A 17,998-nucleotide genomic window follows, 5' to 3' on the forward strand; every position below is an offset into this window, starting at 1 on the left:
CAGTAGGTCATGTCTTCAACAATAGAATTCAGCTACATTCCGAAAGAAAAAACTCCATGATAAAAGCATTCGTCAACACTCGTCCCTTTCCGTAACCTGCTCGGATTGTCCCGGAATAACACGAGTTGGTCACGAATGTGATAAAGGCGTGACCGCCATTACCTCGTCTGAACCTCCACTGCACTCGAGTGACGTCACATATTGTCGCTTGGTTTCGTACTTTAGCGGGGTTTTCTTGAAAGAAGAGACATGTTTTGGCGCACTGTTTTCAACATAATTCTCGTTGGTCGACATTAAAACTCAAAAATTGATTGTTAATTGATAGTTTAAACCTATTCACAAAATATGAATACCAGCGCATTTTTTCTTTGCTTGGCTAATGAATTAACATGTCAGAAAGACATTGATTTCATTTTGTGTGGTAGATATGGATTACTGTAAGGTAGACCAGCATTATTCTGTGCTGTGACAACAATTGTTTCTTTTATTCTGTGATCTGACAAAAAAATTACCTATTTTTGGAGTCGAAAACACCAGAAAACAAAGGAGTCCTGGTTGGTTGGTTGGTTGGGTGGGTGGTTTGTGGTTTAACGCCGCACTCGGCAATATTCCAGCTGTATGGCGGCGGTCTGTAAATAATCGAGTCTGGACCAGACAATCCAGTGATTGATATCATGAGCAACGATCCATGCAATTGGGCTTGACCAAGTCAGCGATTCTGACCACCCGATCCCATTAGTCGCCTCTCACGACAAACATAGTTGCCCCTTACGGCAAGCATGGGTTGTTGAAGATTGTTCATGATTCATCACTGGTTACTGTTTGACTGTCCTGTATTAGATTATGTTGATGTTGATTGTTGTCAAACGCCACACTCAGAAATATTCCAGCTGTATGAAGGTGTTCTGTAAATAATCGAGTCTGGACCGGTCAATCTAGTGATTGGCATCATGAGCATCGATCCACATATTTGGCTTCAGATGAAAGCATCAACCATGTTAGCGAGCTTGTTGGTTGCCACTTACCAGTCGTCTTCTACAGAACATAGAGGTCTCTGAAGGCCTAATCTAACTGGGATCTTCATGGGTGAGAAATGAGTAGGGTTAGTGTGAATACGAAATATGTTCAGAGTTGTGTCCCTTGGGCACACCAGCAACCTGTGATTGTGGGTTCGAATCACAGTTCGCCCCAATTACATTTCTAGGTTTGTCAGCACCATACACATGCTTGTGAGTTTCACCAAAGTGGTAAACATCCGAGACCTGCATCACCTCAGGGTTCCTGCTATATTCAGCTGACATGAGACACAGCCTTGAACCAACTCACACAAACATGTTACTACAATATATCAATATGTATAATATTTATTACCACAATGAGAATATATCATATACAACTGAGGGTGTGCAGTATTACCGGTATATCGGTAAAATGAGTTTTTTTCTTTCCATGATACTTATCACAATATCAAATTTTAATGTTTGGTATATTAGGTGATTTCAAATAGCCATTTTTATAATCTGTTTCATGTTAAACACTTGCCAAATACATGTACTTGAAATGTTCACATCATTCCAAAATGTAAGTTCGGGTTCTGGAGTTCCTCTGTGGTAGAGGTGTACACAAAGTCATCACTGTCCCGGAGCGTCCATCCTTGATTATTTATTGAATGAGTAAACATTATGTTGTTCCATTATGAACTGGAGGACAAATGTATTTAGATGAATTGTAAAAATCGAAGATGATCAGAAGGTCCAAATGACCAAACAACCACAGTTTATCTAAATCATATTTTGTCTTTATGAAATGCAGTACCAGGGGGAACATCCAAATTTCCTCATTCCATAACTTTGCACTCTGATGGGAGCTTGTGAAGGCTGGTCAAAATCAGCATCAGACTTTAGTAGCATGTTATGAAGACGTAAATTGTAGCTTATATCAGCTTTTTATTCATAGCTATGTACTGTTTGTACAAGTCCAGACTTAAGCCAGTTTTATAGTGTTACCCTACTGAGATAAAATGCTGCACTTCACCATGGATACCCCACTCAGACACAGTATACCAACTCCTTGTTTTATCCCCTTAATGCTGTGTGCCAGGTAGGCACCAGGTCGGTACCATCCTTAACGTTTTGGTATGACGCCCAAACCAGCATACTTCCGCTCTCCAGGCAGACGCTCCTTCTAGACGTACACTCTCTGAGACAAGGGACCAAATAAGTTTAAAGGAACCGACAACACATTTTAATTAATAACTTTTCAATCCCATTGAAATCAGATTTTTATTAGAGTTTGCTAACCCCACACAAAGATCTGGGGACATCCCATTACAGGTCTCGCCAGAACAGCCGTGACGACCAATGAAATGACTAAACATGCTAAGATGAAGTCGACAGTAGCCAATCAGAAAGAACCTTGTTTAACGTTAAGGCACTAGTTTCAAAATGGCAACTTCCATTTCATACTGATATATTTTCATAGAGTCCTAGATTCAATTTTGAATACTGAATATCTAAGAAAATTCTGAAATGTCTAATAGATGGTTGAGATGGTAAAAAAAAACAAAAAAACACTCAACCTTCCCCCAAAGGATATGAATTATTTTGTGCCAATGGTTCCTGAGTGCCCAATCACTGCTGGGTGAACAACAGGTACACCAAATCTTGTACAAGCTGTGATTTTTACACACTCAGAGGAATCTGTGTGTATAGTCCCTGATTAATACAACAATAGAAAGGACCTTCAGCCTGAGGATAAAAACATATCCTTCACAGCAGTTTGATTTTTACCCAATTCCTAAAATGTTCCATCTGGATTTATGGTCACAATACAGTTTTCTTTACGAGCTTTCTCTGCAGCGAAGACAAGAAGATGACTGTTAAGTGTATCGTCCGCTCCCGTCTCTATCAAGTCAAGGCGATTCTCCTGTAACCGAGAACATGTTGTAAGATGGTTGCCCACAATGAATTCTGATGCTTAAGTGTCTTAAGTCAAGGTCAATTAAAAAGTGACATACCATGACGTGATGGACAAAAGAATTGAGATAGTGGATGGACAGATGCACAGTTGATGGAGAGAGTATGACAGATTGATGGATGACAGATGGAGAGAGTATGACAGATGGCATCTTCCCGAGGCAAGAGAGTTAACTGACTTTGAAAGTCCAGTTTCCACCCTTGCCGAACTAGGCTGGATTTCCTGGGCTCGATCGTAGTGCCACAAGTGGCTATTACGAGTTATGTCCTTGCTATGCCTCTCCTATTGACCAATCAGATTCAACCTCTCGTATCACTTGCATTTGTTTCAAACAAAACGGTGGCGCCCAATCAAGACGATCTGATCGATAATCAAGATCTATATTGTGATAAAACGAGTCTTACATCGCGAAGTGCATCAAATCACGTGAGCACCTTGATTAAAAACATGAAACGATTTAGAAAATATCTGTTGACAACGAGTTAGCGGTGCACATGCTTTGCAAATCCTGCAGTCGACCGAAATCTGCATGACACTCTACGAACCGGATTTCGATTTCGGTGCATGATTTTGATTGGACTATGCATAGACTCGTTAGTCCAGCAAAAATCTAACTCCATAATACCTAGTTCGGCAAGGGTGGAAACTGGACTTTCATAGTCAGTTAACTCACTTGCCTCGGGAAGATGGTGACAACGGTGACAGCAAATTTGCATTGGTAACAACAATTGATAAGTAACATGATAATGAAGGGAATTCAGTTGCTGTAAAAATGGAATACTTTGTTCCCCAGAGAGCAGTCATGAATAGTGCCATGTCATTCATCCAATGATTGTGAGTGAGTGAGTGAGTTAGGTTTAACACCGCTGTTAACAGTATTCCAGTTATATCACAGCGTGTCAGCTTAATGTGGAAGGAAAGCCCGAAGTGATGCAGGTCTCAGACGTTTACCACTTCAGTGATACCCACGAGCACGGGTATGGTGCTGACAAACCTAGAAACATAATCGGGGTGAACCGGGATTCGAAGCGACAATCATAGGTTTCTGGCGTGCCAAAGGGACGCAACTCTGCACAGCGAATCGCAGCGCCTTAGATGACTGGGCCACCCGTGCCCCCCAAATGATTGTGAATGTTGAGACCTTAACGTAGTGATAGTTGACTCAATGACATACACCTTCATTAATCCCATGTAATTGTTTATGAGGCTTCTGCATACTATGAACATAATATTGCTAGCTGGATCTGTATTGAGATAACTGGATAATCATGGCACTCGTCTTCACATTCTGACACGTTTAGTGTACATACAGGCAGACCAGTGGCAATGTTAGTTTTTGACAGTCAGGGCTCGATTAAAGGAATGTGATTTTAACATGCACCAGGTGCATGTTGATATTAAAGCCTAGTTGCACCAGACAAAACCATACCATCACTGATTTTACACAAATTAATCTTGATAAATTACACAGGATTAGGGAACCACGCAGTTGGGATCAATTACATGTATCAACCAAGTGGGTGAGTCTCTCACTCACTCACTAAATCACTCACTCTTTATCACCTCACCTTATAGCAGGGTATGAAACTCCCAAAAATTTCAGCCAGACCACAGGACTGGCTGGCTGAAATACTTGCCAGCCCTGACCAAAACCTGCCTGCCCACTATAATCATATGTTTAATCATATGTTTCTCAGGATAATTTAATTAAAACTTTAAATCGAATGCATTGAACATGAAGTAATGCAAGAAAAGAAATAGCAAACACTTTTTAGGTCAGATTTGTATTTAATATCCTAGAATACATCATGTAAATATCCTTATTCCTAAATAGGGCCTCATAACATAAATCATTTTAACACCAAGGATGGACAAAATGTTTAACGACTGGTCATAATTTGCCTGCGAAAATATCGCATTTTTATTTAATAGGACACCAATATGTACAAATTTCAATTAAGAACCATTTTAAAATTTGTATTTGGAACTTTAAACCAATAATCAGTCATCAGATATATGAATACATAAACCGTTCTTATTAGAATTGAATAGGGCAACTCTGATATGTTATTTAGGTATTTATTTCTTAGCATATGTACAACGTATTGTAGGTTATTGTCATTATGGGATCACTACAAATTGCGTACTGAGGAATATATGACAGGGTTGTCACACATCTATCGCCATGGAAAAAGCAAAAACGACTTTTTGCGCAATTCATGTCTACATTTTAACGAGGCATATAAATTATCATTTAATATAATGTAAAATATACCCAGTAAATAATATAAGATGTTTAAATGATTAAATATTAATTTGTATGCATATAGATATACTAGTAGATGATTGCTTTTAATATTTATTATATTCGATTTTATCAACGAGTATCATTAAAAACCAGTGTTGTTGGTTCTAACAGTTGTGCAAATGCCGAGATCAATGTGTTGATATGTGTAGATACTAGGCCTATAAACCGCAAACATATATATATGTAGCGATATAATGTTCGTAATCACTGCTGATAGATCCAATAATATAACCCGTGATACCATAACGTGCGAGTATCGTGTGCTGTTATTCCCACGATATCGTGCATATTATGGTCAATATTTCATTCTTTACACGATATATCTACATATTATGGTTAAAGTTCTGTTATTTACACGATGTCGTGCATATTGTGATAAATTGTCTGTTATTTACACGATATAGTGCATATTGTCATTAATTGTCTGTTATTTAAACCATATCGTGTACATTGTGGAATATGTACTCTTTATGTACACAATATCGTGCGAATAGACACAGCCCTTGTAGCATAAGCGCATGGCTAAATTTTTGGTTGTCTAAAAGCTAACGGGGTTTCTTTTTGGTTACATTTTATCATTCATCTTTACATGTGAATTAATGCTTATCATCGGGAAATATTTAGAATATTTTCACATATGAAATATAACCCGACCGTCGGGCAGGGGGATTTGAAAATCTGGCAGCCCGAGATGAAATTAACCCGTCTCGGACGGTCGGGCAGGCAGCATTTCGAACACTGCCTTATAGTGCAACCATAGAGTTCTAAATACTTTTTGCCATTAAACAATATAATCATGTGACTAACCAGTGGTCAGCAGTGTCCTGGGGATACCAGTGTCCTACCCGGTACCCGAGTACCCGAGTACCCAAGATACCTGTCCCAGCCCTAATGAAGATCTTTTGACATTAGAGTGAGTGGGTTTGGTTTAACACCTATTGAACAGCATTGCAGTTAAATCACGGCGTGTCAGCTTGATGTGGGAGAAAAGCCCAAACCCACCCAGGTCAAAGACGTTTACCATTTGTTGAAACTCGTAAGCCCTGGTTTGGGTGCTTATACATAAAAGATCTTAGTCAGGGTAAATCTTGCACTCAAACCAATGACCAGAGATCCTTGGATAGCAAAGGGCAGTAACTCTTATCCTCAAATTGCAGCTTTTAGACCAATTTACCTTGCTCGTCTCCCAGGTGAGACACTAAGAGAATGATGAGAATTCATGGAGAAGTTACCTTGATGGCCGTGATGAAGGCGTGAATGAGGTGATAGTCACCACCCCCGTGGCCCCACTGACGGGCAAAGTCATCCTGCTCTAGATCCTCTCTGGCTAGAAAATTGAACAAAAGTATTAGTTAAACCTTAGAGTAATCTCCCCTTGCTAGAGCTCTCTGCAATTATTGACTGGTGAACTTTAATATTGTAAAATTAAATCAATTATATCATAGGACAAAGGAAGCTCATTTGGGAATAGCATCTTGGATGAGGCCACTTTAATATGGGAATAACATCTGGGATGAGACCACTTCAACATGGGAATAACATCCAGGATGAGGCCACTTTAATATGGGAATAACATCTGGGATGAGGCCACTTCAATATGGGAATAACATCTGAGATGAGATCACTTCAACATGGGAATAACATCCAGGATGAGGCCACTTTAATATGGGAATAACATCTGGGATGAGGCCACTTCAATATGGGAATAACATCTGGGATGAGACCACTTCAACATGGGAATAACATCCAGGATGAGGCCACTTTAATATGGGAATAACATCTGGGATGAGGCCACTTTAATATGGGAATAACATCTGGGATGAGACCACTTCAATATGGGAATAACATCTGGGATGAGACCACTTTAATATGGGAATAACATCTGGGATGAAACCACTTCAATATGGGAACAGCATGTAGGATGAGGCCGCTTCAACATAACAATTTGACAATAAATGTACAAGCCTCACTTGTCTGTCCTGTTATGAAGTCAAACACTTTGATGCCATCATCAACACAGGAGATTTCTCCCTGTCAAACAAAGACAAACATATCTGACACTTCAGTCTGCAATAGAACTGGGGGTTAAGAAGCTTTTTTTCTTATTTTACATTGGTCATTGCTTTTCAGCTTTTCAGTAAGTAGGCTTACATTCTTAAAAGCATTGTGATTTATCAGCGCCTCTGTAGCCTAGTGGTACACTCACTGGGCTACAGATACAAAGGATGTGTGTTTGATCCACAGGAATTTAATGAAAACATTTCAATTGATTTTTCATTTCATCACATTAAAATGCAAAATAAATTTCTGGCGAGAAACATTCATATTTTACGGTGTAAGCGGAAGTTGTATTGATAAGATCCCTGGCTTATCATATAATAATTCCAGGGATTATATATATAATCCGGGGATTATATATATAATCCTGGGGATATTATAACATACCTGTTTGAGATGATTGGTGGTGATTGATGAGGGTGATTGATGATTCTAAACCAAGTGCCTTCGTCAGGCAAACTGGGACAAACTCATCATTTTTTCTAAAATTGGGATTTTTGTTAAACTTAAATAATATAATTGAATAATTCAATACTTATTTTCTCAGTGATTGAGGGTACTATGCTTGTGGTGAGAGTGGACTATTGAGACTACCGGTACTGAGATCGGGTGGTCAGGCTCGCTGACTTGGTTGATGCATGTCACTGTATCCCAATTGTATCATATACCTGGAATATTGCTGAGTGTGGCGTTAAACAACAAACAAATATTTGTCGTTTTTGACCATGTCAGAAGTCCGAAATTAGAAAGTGTACAAAAAGATAGTTGTCAGCCATTTGAACATGTCTGTTAATTATCGTACCAATATTTCAAAGTTGTCCGATTTGACGTTACACTCAGTAGTGATGTGAAATGTACTCACCCTTGTTCCATAGACCTTGACCTCACGCTGACACACTTTTTTCGTAAAGGCCATCATTGTCAGGCTTGCTGTTGCGCCTCCTTCAAACTGGAAATTTACAACCTGCAAACAAATCCCTGATACAGTCTTTCCCAGTATGATAAGGATCATGTCTGGTCAGCTTGATCTGTATGACTTTTGAAATGAAAACAGATTGTGCGTCATCTCGAAATTATTATGAAAGCTATCAGATGTGTTCCTTTAAAACACAAATGTACATTTTTCTTTTCAACACTTGCATATTTGGTCACAGACTTGGTCAGCATTAGAATTTCAAAAAAAAGGTCAGCTTGTTCACTCATTTTAATTATACTTATATATTTTTTCATGCCATAAATGCAAGACAAGCAGGTCCAAACTATGGTGAAAATGAAGAAAGTACAGTGAAAACAGTCTAGGAAAAATGTTTCATATGTTTCTGAAACTTTACCATTTCACATGTTCCCAAAGGCCATAAAATATGTTCCTTTACATTGATACAATGAACTTATTGTTACATATGAAGTAGCATGACAGTTCCACAGATTGTATTGTGACCTTGACCTCATTTTAGGTTGACCTAGACCTCGACCTCATTTTAAGTTCACCTTGACCCACCTGGTGTGACATAACATCATTATCACACTCATATACACATCTGCCATACGGTCCTGTCTTGAGGGCCTTGGTGACACTTTCAATGTCAGGGACATCCGTGATGACAGACACCGGCCAGCCTCTGTTCCCCTGGCAACCAAATAATACAGAATATCACCCAGGCTACAAAAACATGAATGTTATATTTGTCTCAAGAAATGAATATCCTAATCTTAATATTTCTAAGGAAATGAACCTGGTCTGGTGCAAGTCGGAAATGGAGCTTGTCTTCTGGTATTCCCCACTTTTGGTTCATTGCCTTATGATACCCTCAGTTCAGTGAAGAAAAAATAATGCTGTTCAGTATACAGTCAAGTCTTGTTAATCCAGCTTTATCCAACACTAATGATGGGAACCGATTAAGTCAGCGCTATCTAGACCCGTTAATCCGACAGTCTTGCACTCCGACACCGACACACCCAATTTGCAACGAATTACAGAAATCACTCATTAATCAGTCTCGTTAATCTGACACAGTGATCAGCGTACTCTGTGGTCATCTGCCTGCGAGTACAGAGCCAGTGTTTTGATGCGAGACAAGTCGGCTGGTAGCTGCATATTACAAAGCTACAGAGAGAAACTTTAACAATAAACAATTAATGCTTTAAATAAAGAAGACAGGATTAATCACATGCTTAGGTTACCTCAATCTCATTAAAATCAGATACAAGTTTTCGCTAACGCCGAGGACATCCCATTACAGGTCACGTCAGAAGAACCTTTCGTGAACCATGACCAACGAACTTTGATACTACTTAATTTCATTTATCTGACATACTCGTTAATCCGACATAATTATATGCATCCAGCCATGTCGGATTAACGGGACTTGACTGTATTTCAGTATCCCAAATCATCAAAAGGCACCAGTTCAACACAAGACTCATCCGTACAGCATGTTTCATGTAGAAATATTCAATGTTTTATTAGTTCTGCTCCCGAAATGAGCACCACCCTCATTTCCAGTGAAGTCCAACTTGTCGTCATGAAAACATAAAAAAATATTGATCCCAAATCATCAAAAGGCACCAGTTCACCATTAGACTGATCTGTATAGCAAGTTTCAACAAAAACTATACTACGGTTTCGGAGCTCTGCTCTGGAAACAGAAACAGACGGACGGATGGACATACTGATCGGTATATATACCCCCATTATACTGGAGGACAAAACTGTTCAATCATAATTTCTTAATTTTTTTAGTTGAAGTGAAAAAGTAGTGTTCCAGTTATGTCCCCTGCTACTTCTAGCAACCAATATTCAAGTTTCTCGTTGCCAATTGGAAAGATTAAGTGATACGTCACATTGTTCATAGTTGAGGAAAATATGGTATGACATCATGTATTCTTCACATATCATGAACAATAGGCTGACTCCAGGGAATTTTCTCTGTAGAGTTGACATTTCATATGATTTCTTGATTTAATATGATGATTGATATAAAGAAACACAGATATACAACTTGAAAGTAATGGAGCAACGATAAACAAATATAATCAAGCCCATATGTTACTAAAAACAAAAATAACATAGGATTCGCATTGGAGGTAAAAACATAATGTGTCATTTTCCTGTAGGTTATATTAAAATGTCCAACGAATACAGTTTGTTCTATTTATTTATTTTCCGAAAAAAAATAATTGAGCACCGTTTTGGATGGAAAAGTAATTGATCTCCTACATGTCGCAGCCATAAAATTTCCGAGTCCCGTGATGGGATTCAAACCACGGACGTTCTGATCAGAGGTCGGACGTATTGTCCACATTACCAAAGAGGTTAACCCAGTCAGCAAGCTGACAAGGTAAGGATGTCATCTGTGAGATGACTCCACGCCATGCTTCATACACATTAAAAAGAAACTGATCTTAAACCAAAATACTGCCCCCTCCTCAACCTGAAGATCAAATGGTCTCTCCCTTAGGACTACCAGCCCATCATGGGCGGATACAGAGGGGGGTTGCAGGGGTGCTCACCCCCCCTTTTTATTTCGAAAAAATCTTTATTTCTGTTTAAATTACCACCAAAGACAATAAATAGATCTTAATTGTGCACCCCCCCTTTTCAAAAAAGCTGTATCCGCCCATGCCCATCATTAGTGCCACTCCTTCTGCAAAGGCTTACACCATGCATTCATTCATGGCAGATAATCCATAATTCCATGGTATCTCATTTGGCCGTCATATAGCTGGAATGTTGCTGTGTGCAGCGTAAACAACAAACAAAACAAACAATCGTTTCTCATTGGTTATTATCCAAATGTTCATACAAATAGCCTCAGAAAACTCACAGATTTGACCTGATCAAGGTAGTATCTTTTGGCCGAGTACGGACAGGAGGTCTCGATCTCCTGGGGACAGTCAGTGCAACGAGACGCAGCCCCCACAGGCTGAAAACATGGATCTTTGATTGATGTTATCCGTTAAAGATTGATTGTTGAACCACTGCATGATTGGAAGAAAGACTATCCTAAATACAGTTTTCTAGGGCTGGGACGGATAACTCGGGTACTCGGGTCGGGTGGGTCCTGAGTAGGACCCTGGGTACCCATAGGACTACCCGGATCCGTGGTTAGTGACATGACATACTGTTTGATGACAAAAAGTATCTAAAACTCTGTTCAAACTACAAGTCAGTCATTTTCACAGTTCTTCCTGACTACTACGCCCATTCCTTCTGACTTTTATATGTTTGAACAAAAAAAAAAAATTCAGTCAACTTCAGTGTATACACCAGATCGTTTCATTCATGTATCGAAACACATTTTACCAGAGCTACGATCAAACTTTTTCCAATCGGATAGTTTGTACCTACCTCCTGAGACAAACTTCGAGTACCCAGGTTGTGTCGGGTAATAGTGGGGTGGGTACCCGGGTAGTAAATTTGGACTCGTCCCAGCCCTACAGCTCTCCATGTCTCACTTCAAATGTATACATATGTTGTTTGTTTCTTGTTTTGTGCCGCACTCAGCAATATTTCAGCTATATGACGGCAGTCTGCAAAATAATTTAGTCTGGACCAGACATACCAGTGATTGACATCATGAGCATCGATCCACGCAATTGGGATACGATGACATGCATCAACCAAGTCAGTGAGCCTGACCACCCGATCACGTTAGTCGCCTCTTACGACAACCAAAGTCATCTTTTACGGCCAGCATGGATTGCTGAAGACCTATTCTATCCCGGATCTTCACGGGCCATATACATATGTACACGTCACATTTTGTATTAAACCAACTAAAATCACATTAATAATACCTTATTCACATATATCAGAACAATGAAGAACGAAGAGTGGTTTATCTCATGATAAATTATTGTTCTATAATGTCATTCCTGGAGATTCAAACATGAGTGAGTGAGTTGGGTTTTACGCCGCTTTTAACAGTATTCCAGTTATATCACGGTGTGTCAGCTTAATGTGGGAGGAAAGCCCGAAGTGATGCAGGTCTCAGACGTTTACCAGTTCGGTGAAATCCACAAGCACGGGTATGGTGCTGACAAACCTAGAAACATCAGGGCGAACCGGGTTCAAACATGAGCTCGCCACTTAATGACATTGTAAAAGGGATGTTATTTTTGAGCGGGGAGTGTCTGGTGAGTTATTTCCAATAGATGTAGCTCCATAAGCGGGAGAGATATGACAATCGGTATTGGGAGAAAAGGTACAGATAATCGACGTGAGGATTGTGAGAATATGCGAGAAATACCCACCTGTGCATAAAAAGGACTTGTCCAGCAATGTCAAGGTTGGATTCAGTTGAGGGACTATGGGCTTGCATATTTTATTATCATCCTAAAAGGGGCTGAACATCATGTTGATATCTCATAAAAAATAAACAACTTGTGGTCGTTGTTTATCATACAAAAAAACACTGCAGGTAGAATAAACCTCATGTTTTATTCTCCCCGCAGTGTTTAATTGAATTTCGTAAAAATAAAAGGCATTGAAAGTGTGTAGCACAGCTACTTCATCAGCCAACATGACACGGGCAAATAAAAGTAAAAGATAGGTTTTTAATAAACTTGTGTCAAACAAGCAAGCGACACGTGAAGATCCGGGGTAGAATAGCTCTTCAGCAACCCATGCTTGCCCTAAAAGGCAACTATGCTTGTCGTAAGTGGTTGATGCATGTCATCGTATCCCAATTAAGTAGGTCAATGCTCATGATACCAATCACTGGATTGTCTGGTCCAGACTTGATTATTTACAGACCGCCATCATATAGCTGGAATATTGATGAGTGTGGCGCAAAACAACCAACCAACCAACCTTTTACGACACTAACACAACAAACAAACAACAAACAAATCATCAAGCAAGCACTGCATTGAAGGGAAGGGTTCTAGTCCAAGCAGCCTGTCTAAACCTGAACAGTCAAACTGTTTTTGATAGTTTAAACACACAGAGCATGGGTAAGTTTGCACTTGAAGATAATACCTTATCAGTAAGTAGGGACAATACCTTATCTGCTCTTCTGAAATGTGTCAGATTCCCGAAGGATGACACTTTCTGACATCTTGTATCCCCAAACCAGTATTTGATGAGGTCGACGTCATGGCAACACTTCGCAAGCAGCGAATTAGAACTCTCGCTGGCATTGCGCCAGTTTCCGCGAACAAAGGAATGAGCAAAATGCTGGAAACCGACCTGTTAAATGTTAATAAATATACTCATTAAATATGTACAAACAGCAATATTCAGACACCATGTGTGGCAACTAAGCACCATTTATCATAAAACCTCTACCATTAAATCTGACAGTAACTCAGCCATCTCGGACCATATCAGCAACTGTCCTAATCACTACATCAACTGGGACAATGTCCAAATCCTCTTCAACAACCTGCATGATTTCACTTAAAGAAAACTAACAGAAGCAGTCCATATTCGCTGCCACAAGCCATCAATCAACAGAGATCAAGGCTATTTTATCCCATCTGCCTACTATGAACTTATCAAGCAATAATCACTTATCCTGTTCAATTGGCTCCATGTCCGATGAGCTTCTACCTATGTGTTCTCTGTCCATCATGTTGTGACAGTTTTATCCCTTTGTTGTCTACACTTACCAATGTTATCCCACTCATGTATGTAATTGTTGCTACTGTTAATCCTCCACCTACTGTATATTTTCTGTACTATGTTCCTCATTCAGTCTTGCTTGACAACGGTATAAGGATCCATAAAATTGTGTCTACCTTACCATTTAAACAGTAAAAACTGTAAGAAAAGGTATTACTCAAAGTAAAATAAGTTCCAAAGTATAACAAATATACAGTATATAATTATGGAGACATTTTGACACAATATGTATCAATTTGTGTCTCTCTCAAACACAAGAATGACATGAAGTCAACATGGATATTGAGAGTTGGACAACCATATTTACAAAGAAGTGATGAAATCAGGGCGCCGAATACTGTTCCCCCATCTAATTATTTTCTCTGTCAATTTGAATTTATATTTCATTTCTATTTCATGTTGTGGTTAGAACATAATGGGGAAGTTGGGTGCTTTTGCTGTTAGTCTGCAACTTCAAACCAATCCAATTTAACAAACAAAACGTCTGGGAAATCAGTCTTAAACCTTTTAAAAATTAACTATAATGGCATTCCAAAAGAAATACACAAAACTATGAATGTCAAAACATTTGTTGTTAGAGGGCCAATTTCGAGATTCTTGACATGGCCACTCCCACTCTCCCGGGAGTGTAACGAAGGTGTCACAGGCTGGGAAGGAGCTTGGTTGGTCACATGGAAAGGGAGGTAACTCATTGATTTCTCACTTCAAATTTCACATCATTTAAAGGGATAGTACGTCAACAGTTCTGAGTGTTTTTAAATCATGTACACATTCGTTCCATGCATGTGCTTTGCATTTCTTTCATATTTGAAGAGTCTACACATTTAGATAAACATTGCTTTCATTGAGAAAATATCCTCAAACATGAAAAACTATTGTCATTTGCGTATGTTTCCTCCACTTGCCATCATTCAGGCCCTACGGAGAGCTAGCAATACAGTCACCTTGATGGGTAGAGCTATATTGTCATGCACCTCACTGACGGAGTTGTCGTAGTATATCTATATAATCCCGCAAAACAATATGTAAAGAACGAAAGGCTTGCATTAGGCCGGTCTGTTCTAGTTTCAGAATAAGTACATTTGTTTACAAACAAGAGTAAAAATCCTGTCACATGACAAGCCTACACCTGCTGTGTGGTCACTGAGCAGAAAAATTCTCTCGTGAAATAAGGCAAGCAGAGCAGAGTACCTGTTCAAGGGTTATCAGCTATTGTTTACAAACAAAGCTTCAGACCGGTTGATTTCCTGTCCCTACAAACAATACACGTTAATTTTTTTGGGGTAAAAAAGCAAAAAATAAATAATGAGAAGAAAATAATTGTTTGCATAATAATGAAGTTTATTATGAAGGGTAAGTATTTACCGGCTCTGTGTGCTGTATATTGACAACCTCCCCTATCCTGCCGCTGACGATGACCTCCTTGATTTTCTTGGCCCAGGGAACATAGCGTAGCACATGACAGACGGCCAGACACACGTTGTGGTGCTTGCATGTCGTCACGATCTCCCGACAGTCTGCCTCCGTAACCTGACATCAGGGATTGCAAGCACATAAAATTGCATTAAGCCTTGTAAGTGTAGTGGCCATAAAATTTCCGACTCCTGTGATGGGATTTGAACCATGGACAGGGAAAATGTGTCATCTGTGGGATGACTCCACGCCCTTCTACATACTTCCCCGTCAACAGAAGGCATGTCCCAGGCTGTACAGTAGGGTACTGAGGCTTATTTTACTCAAATTTATTATGAACGCGCTCAGCCCCACGTTGGGTGCCAATGTAGCGGCAATAAAATTTCCAAGTCCCGTGATGGGATTCTGATCAGAGGTCGGAGGCCTTGTCCACATGACCAAAGAGGTTAACCCAGTCAGCAAGCTGACAAGGTAAGGATGTCATCTGTGGGTGCCCTGCTACATAAGAATTTATTTCTTTTTAAATTATTCACATTTGTCTTTTTTCTTCAACAGGAGTGTCTCTCTTTTGTTTAATAGTGCACCGGCCTAAAATATTTAGAATTCAAAAATGGAATACATTGTTTTGTTGTCGGATTCAAAGTTATAGTATGCTTATTTCAAAATGAGGAAAAGGCTACAATGCTTAATTAAATGTAAATATTTAAACTCAGTGTTAAAAAAAACTTTGAATGTTGGAAAATTAAAACTTTACAAAAGTTTGAACAAAATAAAAATACTTGACATTTATCTGCCAAGGGCACTTAGTTTGGATTTCCATGTCCACGTGTGAAACGTTTAGCCTACAAAATACTTACAGCCATGGGCTTCTCCAGCAGAATGTGATAACCCTTCTTGGCAAATGCAATGGCAGGATCCTGAAAGTGGCACGTAGTGAGTGAATGGCATTTACTCCACACACAATTGCAGGCAAACCAGTGGCCGATGGCATGAGCAATGATCAATGCCAGGACACAAATGTAGCCAGGTCACAAAAACAACATTGTAACAACGTGATTGTCGTTAGACAACTCTGTTGACAAGTACATTTCTACATACCATGCTAACATGAGAATCATGAAGGATGTAGAGGACAACCATTCCACACACAGGTGATATCCCTAAACACAAGTGGGGGGAATTGGTGGCCCAGTTTGTGTAAGGTGCTGCAATTAGCTGGGCAGAGTTACGTCCCTTGGACACAGCAGAAAGCTATGATCGTAGGTTCGAATCCTGGTTCACGCCGATTATTTTTCTAGGATTGTCAGCACTATACCCTTCTAGTGGGTTTCACCAAAGTGGTAAATGGCCAAGACTTGCGTCACTTTGGTCTTTCCTTCTACATGGAACAGACATACTGTGGAACTGGAATACTGTTCAAAGCAGAATTAAACCTAACTCACTCACTCACTCTTACAACAAGCATAGGTTGATGGAGATTTCTGCCCCCAATCCCCATGAAAGGAATAAAAATTCAACAAAAAGATGCACATATCCCACTTTGATGATGTTTTGGACATGCAGACAACATACCTTGTGGTCTTGGTCCACTGTTGTGATGATCACGCAGTCAGCAAACTTGTCTCTCTCGACCGCTTCACGCCAGTCTGTGGGGATACATTCATGTAGAGGTACAGCAGAAACATGACTTTTCATAACTATGATTGTTTGTTTTGTTTGTTTCTTGTTTAACGCCGCACTCAGCAATATTCCAGCTATATGACGGTGGTCTGTAAATAATCATGTCTGGACCAGATAATCCAGTGATTGACATCATAAGCATTGATCAAAGCAATTGGTATACCAAAACATGCATCAACTAAGTCAGCGAGTCTGACCACCCAATCCCATTAGTCACCTCTTACGACAAGCATAGTCACCTTTAACGGCAAACATGGGTTGCTGAAGACCTATTCTACTCCGGATCTTCATGGAGCTGCCTAGAAATTGATTGGTATGGGGGTGGGAGCGTTGGGGTGTGGAGAGGAATCTCATGTGAGAGGTGGACATTGTACACAGCCGTGGTAACATGGTCAATGTCATGAGGCCAAGTTTTTTAGATCCATTGTTGCTTCTATGGCTAACTGCAGGAAGAGCAGCAACGCCTTCCAAGGGAGACAATCCATCATTTGTAAGCAAGATGGCCGCCAGGTGTCATGCTTGTAACGCCATACGGTGGCCAGACAAGACATTGACTAAAGCAGAGACCATATACCGATATATTGTCTCTGACTAAAGTCTTCACAACCCGTGTCATATTGTAACAGCTTCTCAGAATAAAACAGGTTCCATTATTTGTTGTGCTGAGAAAAGTGCTGAAAAAGTGAGAAAAAGTATTCTTCAACCAAATGCAGTATTCATCAGTGCTACACTGTTGTGATCACTGTCCTACCTGTGAAGACATTGCTTGATGGGACTTTGTTTCTGTCCTTGACCTTATTTCTTTGATACTCTCTGGGCTCAGCCACACCGACCACCTGGACAAGCACAAAGGCATCCTTCATTCAATCTTCGTATAGTATTCAAAGAGAAAACATGGCTTCAAACTCTTTGTTCATCAGATTAAATTTACAATATAA

The 17,998-nt window shown here is 39.7% G+C and overlaps 1 protein-coding gene across 1 annotated transcript in view; it reads right to left on the reverse strand.

Moving 5' to 3' along the window:
* Positions 1-1,377: 1,377 nt before the first annotated feature.
* The window catches only part of LOC139471777 (putative oxidoreductase YteT), a 36,000-nt gene continuing 19,379 nt past the window's right edge, over positions 1,378-17,998 (reverse strand). The window contains exons 3-13 of the mRNA XM_071254267.1: positions 17,812-17,896; positions 16,953-17,026; positions 16,238-16,297; positions 15,333-15,497; positions 13,347-13,532; positions 11,167-11,265; positions 8,841-8,969; positions 8,205-8,306; positions 7,255-7,315; positions 6,517-6,611; positions 1,378-2,925 (exon numbers count right to left, since the gene is read on the reverse strand). Of these exons, the coding sequence (XP_071110368.1) occupies positions 2,797-2,925; positions 6,517-6,611; positions 7,255-7,315; positions 8,205-8,306; positions 8,841-8,969; positions 11,167-11,265; positions 13,347-13,532; positions 15,333-15,497; positions 16,238-16,297; positions 16,953-17,026; positions 17,812-17,896 (1,185 nt within the window). The 3' untranslated portion in view covers positions 1,378-2,796. The remainder of the gene's footprint in view (positions 2,926-6,516; positions 6,612-7,254; positions 7,316-8,204; positions 8,307-8,840; positions 8,970-11,166; positions 11,266-13,346; positions 13,533-15,332; positions 15,498-16,237; positions 16,298-16,952; positions 17,027-17,811; positions 17,897-17,998) is intronic.

This window comes from Haliotis cracherodii, unplaced genomic scaffold (genome assembly GCF_022045235.1).
Source record: "Haliotis cracherodii isolate W230 unplaced genomic scaffold, xgHalCrac1.p SCAF_23, whole genome shotgun sequence".
Taxonomy (NCBI): Eukaryota; Metazoa; Mollusca; class Gastropoda; order Lepetellida; family Haliotidae; genus Haliotis; species Haliotis cracherodii.